At 49.8% G+C, this 13,377-nt stretch overlaps 1 protein-coding gene and 1 long non-coding RNA gene across 2 annotated transcripts; both read left to right on the forward strand.

Annotated features, from left to right (window-relative positions):
- Positions 1 to 1,880: 1,880 nt before the first annotated feature.
- LOC149348602 (uncharacterized) lies at positions 1,881 to 9,208 on the forward strand. The gene is made up of 5 exons (XM_089588215.1): positions 1,881 to 1,927; positions 5,142 to 5,242; positions 6,361 to 6,455; positions 7,242 to 7,392; positions 8,918 to 9,208. The coding sequence occupies exons 3-5, from the start codon at positions 6,372 to 6,374 to the stop codon at positions 9,076 to 9,078; spliced, it is 396 nt and encodes a 131-aa protein (XP_089444341.1). The 5' UTR covers positions 1,881 to 1,927; positions 5,142 to 5,242; positions 6,361 to 6,371; the 3' UTR covers positions 9,079 to 9,208.
- A 1,433-nt stretch (positions 9,209 to 10,641) lies between these two features.
- On the forward strand, positions 10,642 to 13,377 carry LOC149348603 (uncharacterized). Its single transcript, XR_016292278.1, has 3 exons — positions 10,642 to 10,942; positions 11,580 to 11,748; positions 12,964 to 13,377. It is a non-coding gene; the product is annotated as an uncharacterized LOC149348603 (long non-coding RNA).

Consider the following 13,377-nt stretch of genomic DNA (forward strand, 5'->3'; position numbering starts at 1 on the left):
AGTGAACCGGGAAGGTATAACCGAGGCCGTGGCATGCGTAAAAGAATTCACCAAGATCACCGGTAGTAAAGTGAATTGGTCAAAGTCCCTGGGGCTTTGGCACGGAGAATGGCCAACGAAGCCCGGCAATTTTGCAAACGAGTCCTGGGTGACGACCCCAGTAAAGTACTTAGGCGTTCCACTGGACGGTTATCGCGATAGCGATTCGTACTGGAAAGCACAGACGCAAGCCACGCGTGAAAAGGTGGAAAGGGCGACACCTTTCAATTTTCGCAAGGGCCACAGTGTGCAATCTGTTTTTTATGTCTAGGCTGTGGTACGTGATGCAAGTGTTGCATTGTGCAAGGATGAACGTACAGAGACTGCACCGGATCTTTGCCGTTTTTGTGTGGGCTGCGGACTGGGAACGCTGTAGCCGGACCAATTTGTTTAGGCGGGTGAAGGATGGCGGCCTGAGTCTGGGACACTTATTTCTGCGGCAGATTGTAAGCAGATTTTGTTTTGTGCGCGATGTAAGCGATCCGTTTTTGCGCACTGTGTGCCAATTAAGGCTCGGAAATGCACTGCCGGACTTTGTTGTCACAACCGAAAGTTTCTCGGGACGTATTTTTGGTTACTTTAGAGAGGTTGTCGCGAGTGTTCGATTCCTGTCTGTTCGATTTTCGTATGAATATCTATCTTCTGTTAGCAGGAAGAAGTTGTATAAAGATTTGTGCGATGTAGTTCTTCCACAACCTATGTACAGGGTCTTATACAATGGAGGCCAGGGACGCGACGTACTTAAGCGTGTGAAGGCGATGCAGGTGCCGCCAAGTGCAAAAACTTTATTCTTTAAATTACATACCGGAACACTACCAGTAAAGGAATTCTTGGAAAGGAAGCAGTTATTTCTACCTTGGGGATCACATTGTTTAATTTGTAAACAACCAGAAACAATAGACCACGTTTTTTTGCACTGTTGGGAGGGGGTATACTTTTGGGACATCTTGCAACGGACTTTAAAAAAGGAATTTCCGCTTGACGCTCATGGTATTCGGTACTTGCCTGTAGAGAGTGAGGATGGGACACCATTCGACCTCATTATGCTAATGGGCCTCCATTGTATTTGGCGCTCCAGAATGGCAGGATATCATTGCGATCCTGATGCACGGCCAGCACGGATCTATTTTCGGGAGTGCATGCATAAGTATATTGAAGTTCAGAAACTTGCTCCTGAAGCTCCCGAGTGGCTCGAAAGAGTCGAGCCTTTGGTGACGCTTAAGGAGTTTTAATATGATGAAGCCACGCACCCCCGGGCGGATAGTGTTGTTAATTATTGCTCATTGCGCTCTGTAAGTGTATTTGTGTACTGTGGTTCTTGCCGAAGTCAGGCAATAAATAAAAAAAAAAAGCGGTGGCTCAGCGGTTATGGACTCGGCTGCTGACCCGAAAGACGCGGGTTCGATCCCGGCCGCGGCGGCTAGAATTTTTTTTGGAGGAGAAATTCTAGAGGCTCGTGTGCTGTGCGATGTCAGTGCACGTTAAAGAACCCCAGGCGGTCGAAATTTCCGGAGCCCTCCACTACGGCGTCTCTCATAGCCTTAGTCGCTTTGGGACGTTAAACCCTATAATCCAAACCAAACCACTAAATAAGGCAAAATGGGTTCACTGTTTTCCACTTGGCCGCCAGGTGCTCTCTAACGACGACGAGGAGGCTTGGCGACATACTCATCATCATCAGCAGGTATCTGCGAGAAGGAGGGGAAGGGACCTCGTAGAACTCCGCAGCTATAAAAGGAAGAAGAAAGCGAGAGGAAAGAGTCGTCAGCGTAGAGCGTTCGGTAGGAGGACTATTCCGGGCATTCGTGAACGCCGGCCGCCACCCAGCGTCGCCTGAAATTCTGTGCCAAATTCCGAGAAATGCGGTCTTCCCGGTCAGCGTTCAGTGGTGAGTGCATTGCACTTTTGTGATGGGGAGTGCTTTAAAAAGCGTGCTACTAAAGCCTATCACAACTCTACAACCCATTTTTCGCTCGCCTTCCGCAGGTCATGCGGAAATTTTTAGATGACCTTCCTTTTTTCGACCTGAGGACTATTCGATATGTTGATGCTAGGCGTGCACTCGCATTCGATATCTGAAGGAGCTACACCAGTTCCCACTGATATGGGCCCTCGTGAACAAAGCGCGTGCCGTGCGTTATTGGCAGTGTTCGACACGAGGAAGAGACACGACACGAGACACGACGGCGCGTCTCCATGGTTGCGCCAGGCAGGGCAGACCCTTAAGTGGTTACGTGCCCGTGTGCCGTGCCGTCGCATAAACTTTTATCGTGTTCGACACACCGAAACAAGATTTTTAATGCGCGTCCGTAGTTCTTCCACACCCGGACGCCTCGGGTTACCTAGTCGTACGAAGCAGACGCGTATGTGGCGTCTCAAAATGTGTGACGACGAAGCGAGGCTTAGGCCGTGGTTCCGCCCCATCCAGACGCACTTTCTTGAGCCTTAATCAGGGCGCGTTTGGCGTTGCTTGCAGTGTGATCTTATGTTCGAGGAGGTGAAGTCGGACATGAGCGCGTCTCCTTGACTGGGCCGCGTTGGCCGTATCTCCCGGGCCTTGCGTACTGGGCGTCTCTTGCGCTGCGTAGAATTTCGCATTACCGTGAATTTTCCGCGCCGGGCGCACTTGTTATCGAGCCTTATCAGCTCTGGCGTCTCTCGAGCCGTATAGATTGTTCTCGTGAATAACGCAACGAAGCTAGACTTACAGCTCATCTCTGTGACTGCGCCGCGCTGGATTCCTCGCCGAACGACACAACTGTTGCCTGTCGGGCGCCGCATTGTTTTCAGTCGTGTTCGGTATGACAAACGGTCACTTAGAACACTTCTCGGTTATAGTGCCACGACAGGTGCTCTGTGTTACAGAGCCATGTATTAACTCGGTGCCTTTCTGGTAGAGAATTCTAGTACAGAATGAATTTTTTGTATTGGTTTTGACGAAGTGACATTTCGAACGCGTCTCCCTGATTGTGCCACCACGGGTGCCCCGTGCTACTCGTCCCTGTTGGAACCGATGCCTGTCTGATGCCTAATAGAATTTTTAAGGCGAACGCCTTTCATGGCTCATGCTCGCGGCGTCCGTCCATGCGCTGGAATCGTGCCAACTGTGGCCTCTCCTCCGCGTAGCGGCGCAACCTCCTCTGACCTCCTCCCCGCCTTAGCAACCGGCGCGCCGGTGGGGGCGCAGCTCTGCATAGCAACCGTGACATCACACAGTAGTGGTAGAACGAGCGCGCGCGCGTCGGCGGTGGAAGCCGCTATACCTTGCCGCTCCTGCGCCAGACGTGTCGTTGTCTTGTTGCAGTCGAATGCTTGAGACGCATGGCTCCGAAGCAGACCAGTGATTCCGCGCCAAGCGGTTCGGGGAAGCGGCAGTAGGTTGACCACAAGGCTTTCGCCAATCACACTTTAGAATTTCCTAAGTGTCTTCGGTAAATTTTTTTTATCGCGTTCGATACGACGAAGGGACACTTAGAACGCTTCGCGGCTATTGTGCCCCGTGTTAGAGCTCTGTATTAACTAGGCGTCTTTCTATTACAGAATTGTAGTACAGAATTGAATTGAATTTTTTGTCGTGTCGGTTTTGACGAATTGGCACTTCGAATGCGTCTCGCTGATCTTGCCACGACGGGTGCCCCGTGTTGCGGGGACCTGTTGGAACCGATGCATGTGTGGCGCATAATAAATTTTCTGTCGTGTTCGATACGACGAAACGACGCGTAGAGCACTTCACACGCACCACATAAGCTGTTGCGGAACGCTTTCCGAAATGGGTGATCAACCGATGAATTTTTTCTTTTCTTTCTTTACTCAAGAATTTCCGTTTGGCACTCATAAAGAAGGAATGCTTGCTGAGGTGGGCTACTGTCTTCTCTTGCATCAGCAGGAGGCCTTGGCGGTGGGGCCCTCGGTGCAGATGCAGAGGGCGCACGGGTCGGCAGCTCACCTGCGACTTCGTCACGTGGGTGTTGCTTAGGAGGCTGTGCCCCGCTTTCTCGGCAACCAGGCAGCGGTGGCAGCCCGACCACGGCATCAGGCGAGGAGGACTGCGAACAGCTCGGCCGTTCCCAGGCTCACGTGAGTCACGTGGCTAGGGGGAGTGGGTATGGCATTTTGGTTACCAAGTGCTCCGGATTCACAGAAAAAGCTTGGCCTTAATATACCAATTGTTTTATTGCGAAAGCAATACTGCTTGCACTTTAAGCCCGTCGCGTAGCGAGGCCTGTAGCCTCTTGGTAGCGAGCTACCAAGCGCGGCCTAACTCCTGCTCCTGCAAGTGCGGCGCGCTTAGCGGTCTGACGTCACAGCTGCAAGAGCGGGGCTCCAACTCGCGCCGTCGCGTAGCGAGGCCGCAGCTACCAACTCCTGCTCCTGCCAAGCGCGGCGCGCTTAGCGGTCTGACGTCACAGCTGCAAGAGCGGGGCTCCAACTTGTGCCGTCGCGTAGCGAGGCCGCAGCTACCAAGCGCGGCCTAACACCCGCTCCTGCCGCACGCGGCGCGCTTAGAGGTCGGTTCGGGTGTCCACCTAGATGACAGAGTTACTGCGCCATTTTCTTTCCTTAAAAAGAGGTGCGTTCAAAGGGCAAAGCACGGCGCAGTAATTCTGTCGTCTCGGTGGACACCCGAACCACAGGAAGGGAGGAACACCACCACCCGTTCGGTGCGATGCCTTGCCCTTTGAACGCAACGCTTTTTGAGGAAAGGAAATTCTGTCATCTCGGTGGACCCCCCGAACCACACCGTTCAGGAAGGGAGGAAGTGGGAGTGAAAGAAGAGGGAACCTTCTGCACAATCATTCGTTAGCGACAGCCGCTCGTTTTGGCGACCGAGGCACGCATAAATCTCCCAGCACGTGGGGGCCCTCGTTTGGTGAGTATAATGCCATGTAAAACAAATGGGCAAAACTTTCATAAATCAGCTTTACTAAGAGCACTACCAAGACACACCACCAGGCTAACCAGGCGTAGCCAGGGCTATTGCTTTCGCAACTTACCAGGCTTAACCAAGCTAAGCCTCTGCCAAATTTTATTTTTTTCGAATAGCGGACGGGTGTATCGCAACTGAGTCAAAACGTTCTCTTTTATTTCGTCCTGATTGGCAGCTCGAACCCTAGCCTGTGCCTGGAGCGTCATCACCACGTGAGTGCCACCGACGCCCGGTTCTCATCCAGCAGCCCGCTCTGCGGCAGCAGACAGTCCCAAGGTGAGGATCACTGCCCATGGCTTTTCCCGCGTAGCGGACGCGAACACGACTCCAGAGTCCATTGTCTGAAGGCCCTAACTAAAGAACTGAAGACAAGCCTCGAGATATCCGTAATTTGGTACTAGCTTGAAATCCGATGCACAACACTCAGAATCAGGGCCCACTTGCACGAAGCAAATAAGACAATCTAGTTTCTGGTCTAATCTTATTCGCGGTCTAAACCCTCTTTCGGTGTTGAGGAAATGCGCATAACTTGTTCACATCGTCGGTGGACGCCTCAAGCAGGCCACAGCAGGCCACAAACGCAGACTTAAAGCATGGGAGCTCTTTTTACTCTGCATTCGCGGCGCACTTGAGGCGTCAACCAACATTTATGCTCCTCTCTTTTTATCAAAACCAAGAGAAAGTTTAGATTCCGAATAAGGCTAGACTGGGAGCTATCCTGTCTTATTTGCTTGGTGCAAGTGGGCCCAGGTTTCCGCGAATCGTTAGTTATCACGGGCGTGCACTACACTACTGTGACATTTTACTCACTGTAATAAGCGTGCATAGTTGTGGCTCAAATATAAAGGCTGTCAATCTAGTTCGACCCAAGATATTATAGAGGCGGTAAAACATAGATTTTTATTTCGGCAGATGTTTCTGAGCACGCCCGTATTCTAAATACCCGCATCCGTTGTTCAGCTTAATCGCTGTAATTACGAAACTGCTCAGTCGGCGCGAAACACCTTTCTGGAGAGATGTGCTCTTTTTTTTTTCAATTATGCATTGAGAAAGTGTTAAAGCTGTTCTCATCATTTTGGCCTAGTTCAGTGCACGAGAAACCAATCGAGGGGGCATGATTTACAGGATGATGCAATACGACTAGCCTTCAAAAACTAGTGCGGCGTGACTAGCCAGGGTACTACGTATCTGACATGTTCATCATTTGCTACTAGTAAGCTGTGTCTGCCGAACCAAGATGTCGCACATGAAGGAACAAAAAACTTCTGGGGAGCGTACCCGACTTATTTTCTAAAGAGGAGCAAAATTAATTTTCGCCATTAAGTAATGGCACCTGTTTCTAGTTTCTTGTCGGTAGCGATGTGATTTCTAACAGTGGTTTCCACTTCGCATAGCGGGGGGCCTTATGGCTCAAGCGGCCGTCGGTGAGCTCACCGAACAAATGAAGATGCTACCATCGTCTGGAATGCAGACGTCCGCAAACTGTCGGGTGAGTGTCTATGTTCGGGGTGAGGCTTTTGGCATCCTTTCTCTGCACACAAACGCGTTCTCCTAGTATTTTGCGGAAAATTTCTTGCTCATACTAAAAGCTGTTGCTGACAGCCTGACAAAGGCGCGCAAAACCACCAACAAGGCAGTAGGTGATGTCTTGATCATGCAGAATATTAAAGTAAATATAAGAAGCTTTACATGCATTAGATGACTAAAAAACATGGACAACGGCAAAGTCAGAGCATACATTAACAAGAATTACATTTTGAAAGGAATCCTGTCTCCTCCTAATGGTCGTTTGGAACGTTGAGCTGCCCGCAAAACCTTTCGGCTGAACGAAGCCACTCAAAAGCTTGATTTCTTCGCAGCCTTAACATGCAGCACAGCCTGTATAATTTCTTCTGGTATTTTCTGTCCTACTCGTACACCTCAGTGGTCTGTGTTAGAGCGCCTCTAACAAGAAAAATCTGTGTGATGCAATACATTTTTACATGTTTTGTCATAAAAATCCTTAGTTATCACAAATATACCATTCAGAATGTATCACAGTGTATCAATATATAAACAATGTATGACATTTTATAACGTGTATATTTGTATATTTTGTAACTACGCTTGTATGAGGTTATAGCATAATTAAGCTTTTTTTAGTAGCGCGCGCGGTTCCAGGCAGCGGCAAAATTAAGCTTTCGTGGTTACCTCAGATTTCGAAAGCTATTGTGGGCGTTTCCGAGACCGGGATACTAGCCTGAACGCCAGTGGCAACCTGTTACCCTCGACGCAGGCAGCAGCCAGGGAACCCGTGGCATCTGGACCCCCCGATGCCGAGGCAGGAGATCCACGGGCGGAAGTGCTTTCATCGCGTGGGTGCCATGGAAGAAGCCGACGGTCGCTTTCCTCGCCATCACAAAAGAAAGTGAGGAAGAATGCTCAGGGTGAGGAGGACCATGAAATGTTTGCCCAGTTACAACCTTTCTCCAATCGTGTGGCCAGCCTAAATACGCGAGCGTCCCTTGTTGCGATAGAACAGGCCGCTTACACCTAGGAAACTTTCTAATCTGGCTAATGCTCTGACTTGTGCGCATTGCAAGGCCTCCAAAATGTGAAAACTGTATATTATGCCTTTACTTAGACAGCTTCTAGTCAGCCCACTCAGCTCCGAGTCAGCTAGGCCCCGTCAGCTCCGGTTTGAAAAGCTTACTCGGAGCGTTTTTATAGAGCAGAAAGCTCTACTCCTCTCATGATGAGCCCAAGGTCATCTGCCTCTTAGATTTGACCTCTGATGGGCCGCGCCGCATGCGCAAAATCGCGCGTAGTAGGTGCATCATCTTCTCCTTTGTCGCCATAGCTGCGCGCTTTGCAGTCACGTCCGCCGATACGCTGGCTGCTGCTCGGCCGCTCCTCCTCGGCAGTTGTGGCATGTGATGTGTCACGTGATTCGTTCTTGAGCTTGGCAGTCACTCCCTCCGCAGCGCCGACCGGCGCTCCAGACGCTTGCTCAGGCGCTTGTGGTGCCTGGTACCTGACGTGATTTGCGCTCGGTGAAACAATTTGCTCTTGCTGAAGTCTTGAAACAATAAAGACAAACCAAAGCTAAACCGTGTGTAACCCTGCTTAGCAGAGCTTTCGGTCTGCATATCCTTGCTAAGCTGAGTTGTGCCGCAGCCACTTTTTTTCTCGGATGTCGTCTTCACGGAAGTCGAGCGTGGGAACTGGATGGAGGTACTTGTGATAGTTTTGAGATGGTAGTTTAGGTTGCGGCTGCAGGGAAGACTTTAGTCACTGTTTGAGGCTCCTAGTAACCTTCTACATACAGAAAATGAAGATGAACCGTTTTCTCCGTGGCATCATAAGTGGTGACAATCTGGCACAGGAAGAAAACGATGGGCTACTTTGGGGTACTCTTGGCCTCTGTTGAGTTACTATCCAGAACTGGCCGAGTGCTAACAGCTTAGGCAACCTTCGCTGTTATCAGTGTTAATGCGGGTGAGATAACACTCCTGTTAAGATCATATCGTGTGTTCTGCAGATGACTGTTATTGCATAAGGTCAGACTCACGTTGTGACTACCATTAAGGGGACATGAATGACTTTGCTGAATCTTTGATAGCCCCCTGTTGAACAGTAATACTCCTTTATAATGCTGAGTTATAGACACTGTAGTAAATACGGACATGCAATAGAAATAATGCTGCATCCTGTTGCTCCTAAGGCGTCCGTGCGCTCTGCGATGTGAGCTCATGCTAACCCTAGATTGTCTAAGTTAGAAGCCCTCGATTACGGCGTTCCTCATAGCCCATGTGGCACTTCGGAACGTGAGACCCCATAATTGAAATTTGATTCCAGTTGATAGCCAGTAACGTAAATGGTGGAGTAAAAACCTTTCCTGATGCCGTTATTCCTTGACGCACTCGGGCTGCGACTGGGGCGCTAACGTCTTAACTTTTTCCTGATGCTCAGCCGGAGTTTCTGGCCAGCCTACCGCCAGTACTGGAGCAAAGTGCGCCTGCTGGGCCTGGACCGTTATCGTCACGTGGGCGCCACTGAGCTCCAAATCCTGCCCAGCACCCATTCCTTGCCCACTGCATCGGGAAAGGCGCGCCGAAGGTGAGGAAGACTGACGCGACCATTGCTCCATCGTCCATCCTCCAACGGGTGTAATAATGTAAGGCACAGTGTACAAGGCTCCCCTCATACAAGATGGGCATTGACTTCATTGAAACTTGTCACACAGTCACATGTCACACAGTCACTTGTCACACAGTCACTTGTCACACAGTCACTTGTCACACAGTCACTTGTCACACAGTCACTGGTCACACAGTCACTTGTCACGACTGAAAGATGTTTGGTTTTGGTTTGGTTTTATGGGGTTTAACGTCCCAAAGCGACTCAGGCTATGAGGGACGCCGTAGTGGAGGGCTCCGGTTAATTTCGACCACCTGGGGTTCTTTAACGTGCACTGACATCGCACAGTACACGGGCCTCTAGAATTTCGCCTGCATAGAAATTCCACCGCCGCGGCCGGGATCGAACCCGCGTCTTTTGGGTCAGCACCGCGGGATCGAACCCACGTCTTTTGGGTCAGCAGCCGAGAACCATAACCACTGAGCCACCGCGGCGGATGAAAGATAAGTAGTCGCGATTATTCGAATAGTGCGACAAGTGATACTGGCCTCAGATCATAACCATCCTTCTCTATTCAACAACTGAGCTGAGTTCGCCAGAACCACTGAGGCGATCTAGTTATAGGCTCTCGGACTTGTAAAATTTGTCAGCGTAATTACACGCTTGCGAGGCGAGTACGAATGGCGCGGAACTTTCCGTGCTACGATTTGACCCTAACCTAAAGTTTCTTTTATTTCGGTTAGTGAGAGCGATGAATCATGTGGTCAGTTTTACCTCATATTCGAAAAACAAAAAAAACTTGTTTTCTGTGGTTTAGAATAACAATAAACCATGGAAGGAACCGAAGGTTTAGTGCAACCCATACGACGCCAAGGCAGCAACACTGCTTAAAAACATGCCTTCTTCTCTGAACTGTTTTTCATATTTCCGTTACTAAACATGTTCTGCGCAAGTCGCGACGCTACAAAGCAAGGCCACTAATGAATCACCCAAGCAGAACAGGTAATTAGCCCAATATTGGAAACATATTGGCAAAGGACGGTCCAGCAAGGGACCAATGTGAAACCATCGATGCGCAATATTGGGGCCGATAATCTGTGCTGCTTGAAGTAAATAAAAAGTGATCACGTGGGATAAAATTACGAGGAACTTTAGCGGCTAAAATGGTGAAAGGGGAAAGCCTGAGTGCTGCATTGTACTACGCGATTGTTCACTTCACATTCTGTTGGTGCATTAATTAACTGCCAATTAATGACGCTTAATCTTTGCCTTTGGGAGTAGCGCTGCCAGGGAGTCCACGGAACGCCACCACCCGTTCAGCGCGATGCGTTGCCCTTTGAACTCAACGCTTTTTAAGGAAAGGAAATGGCGCAGTAATTCTCTCTCATCTCGGTGGACACCTGAACCACACCGTAGAGGAAGGGAGAAAGTGGGAGTGAAAGAACAAAGATAAAGAGGGGCCGTAATGAAGCAAATGAAGGTTGTATTCAAGGAAAGGAAATTGCACAGTAACTGTCTCATATATTTCGGTGGACACCCGTCAAAATTCTCGCGAAGTGACGTCACGACCGTTTCGACCAATCTGAAACGCGGACAAATTTGCTAACACGTCTTGGTCAGGACAGTATGAGCCATTAAAGGCTTTCGCCTTAAAATTGTGTGTGTTAGCAAGTGTTCCACGTAGCATCGATTGCCAGCGTGTGATGAAATGGTTTGTCACAGTGCTGCTTGCTTTCGTACCAGGGAGGACCACTGGTGCAAGCGGCCGCGGCAGAGCTCACCGAGCCGCCCCTGTCTGGAAAGCTGTCGTCACGTGGCTGTGTGGCTGACACAGCAACCGGGATTTTTAAGACCGAGGTGAAGTATTTATAATGATATTTCCTAAACATGCTCATTTTCTGGTCACACTGCGGCGGAAAATAATTTTCTATATACCAGGTGTCCCAGAGAAATGTAACCAAGCTTTTAAAGAAACACGGAATCTCCTAGCCACATGAAACCGACTGAGGGCTGCATGGAGTCCCATGACCTAGTCTGCACCATTTCTTCCGTTCTTGACAGTTAATTAGTTACGACTAATTAGCTAACTTCTTAATTACTGACTTGAGGAACAAAGTGTGAATGAAAAAGATGTAGATTCCGTAGCGTTTCTATTACCTCATCGTAGCGTTTTTAAATTAGACGCAGTGATCTGTGCGTGAACTGAGTGCTGTTGAGAGTTGTTTGAGCTGGTCTTTGTATTCTTTTTCTTTTGCAAAGTTTCTTAAATAGAAAAAGCTATTTACTTAGCTTCTCGATATTGCTTGCGGGAGAAAACACGTGAATTCGGAACTTACACCGTTTCGCAAAACAGGAGACTGAAATGTTTATAACAAGGCACCGCTTACGTATATCTTTCTGTCAGGCCCAAAAACAAATCCCGCCAACAGGATAGCAGTTACTGGTGCATGTATTGGAGCCGCCGCAAGCGCTAAGCAACGTTGGAGAATTGCAGTTTGTATATGCAGACGTCACCCAAACGGACAGCCGTGCAAGTTGTCCAGGGCCGAAGCTAGCGACCGGGGGAGGCGGCCTCAAAAAGCGCGTGGCTGAGGTGCTGGCTGGGATAGCACCTGGGCGCGCTCCGTAGATGAGCGGTGCTGAAGTGACGCGGCGACCATGTGGTAGGTTTTGCTTTCCGCGGGCTTTCTCTTTTTCGTCCCGTAAAAATATGTGCATGAATGGCGCCTTGTTCTAAATATTTCGGGGCGCTGTTTCTCAACGCTATCTAGGACTCACGAATTTGCACTTCTTTGTTAAGCCGTGAATTTGGACTTATCCGTTAAAGCAGCTAGCGCAAGAAACGAGACGACACAGAGAAACACACCACTTGGTGTGTCCTCTCTCTGTCGCCCTGCATTCCTGTGGCAGCTGTTGGGCTTCTTTCCTGACTGCCGGTGTTGAAGCCTAAAGTAAGAACTACGCAGAACAAAACGTTTACTGGACGCCATGTCACACGGCTCTTAGCAGCACACGCATTGTTTCGCTCGCATTGTACACTGTCATTTCTAAAAACTTTGTGCGTTTGACTGAGACACCTTGCATAGATTAGTATTATGATTTGTAACATGCCGATTTTGAATATTTCAATATTTCGAGAGATACATATAACCGCCGCGGTGGCTCAGTGGTTATAGCGCTCTGCTGCTGACCCGAAAGACGCGGGTTTATTGGAGGCGAAATTCTAGAGCCCCGTGTGCTGAGTGATGTCAGCGCACGTTAAAGAGCCGCAGGTGGTCGAAATTTCCGGAACCCTTCACTACGGCGTCCCTCATAGCGTCAATCATTTTGAGACGTTCAACCCCCATAACCGTAATATCTCAATACGTAGTCTTGATTGTGGCTACAGGGTTTCTTTCACAAGGCGCTAAGAAAAAAATTGGCAGTGGCTTAGCTCGGCTATGCCAGGATATACGTAGCGTGAGGTGAGGGCGAGGTGTCCACATCTCGGTGGACACCTGAACCAGAGAGCAGGCGCATAACGGCCCTCTTGGAACAGTGGACACCTCAACCATGCAAGCTAAGTGGCGGTAGTGACAGGTGTGCGCTGTATGCGTTCGTATTGACAAGTTTGGGTCAAAAACGCGGTGCTGAAGCCATAGGCCGTCGGTGTTCAGTGTGTTTATTGGCATTGGCGTTGTCAACGCCACCTGTGCGTAGTGACGTCACTTGCTCCTCGCGCATGCGCAGCACGTACGGCTCTACAGGAGCCACGCGAAACTGCTCAACCTCGGCCAGTGTAGCTCGCGCTGCAGAAACATCGTTTACAGGAATCTACAAGTCGTGATACCACTGCCGGGCAGGGCCCAGGAGAATAGATGTCTTCGTGCTCCACGCAGGTGGTGTCGGGTGTTCTGGATGTGCCACGCCGACGCAGCCGAGTGAGCAATGGCTTCCCGAGTTCGCGTGTCTTTTCTCAATTTGAGGTGCAATGCTGCTCCTCATCTGCCTGCAGCGGTGAGTGGACGCCGATACGATCTGCGCGTAATCTGGAGCTTTTGTAGTCCTCGGGTACACCCATACTACAGGGGTGCGAGTGGTTTCAATTCGCCTGTTTCGCTACGTTGCTCTGCGCATGCGTGCCTCTCCTCATTCAGCTCCGCTGGTCATGTTAGTGACATGTACGTGCGACAGATGGCGGCAGCTCTCAAGCACACTAATTCAGTGAAATAGAAGCATAGTGCAGAACTACGGATACTGTAAAAGGCAGATCATGAAGGAATTGTTCTGTGATAACTCAAGAGGTAGCGCTG

This window comes from Amblyomma mixtum, chromosome 4, assembly GCF_055824585.1.
Source record: "Amblyomma mixtum isolate Tamu chromosome 4, ASM5582458v1, whole genome shotgun sequence".
Lineage (NCBI taxonomy): Eukaryota > Metazoa > Arthropoda > Arachnida > Ixodida > Ixodidae > Amblyomma > Amblyomma mixtum.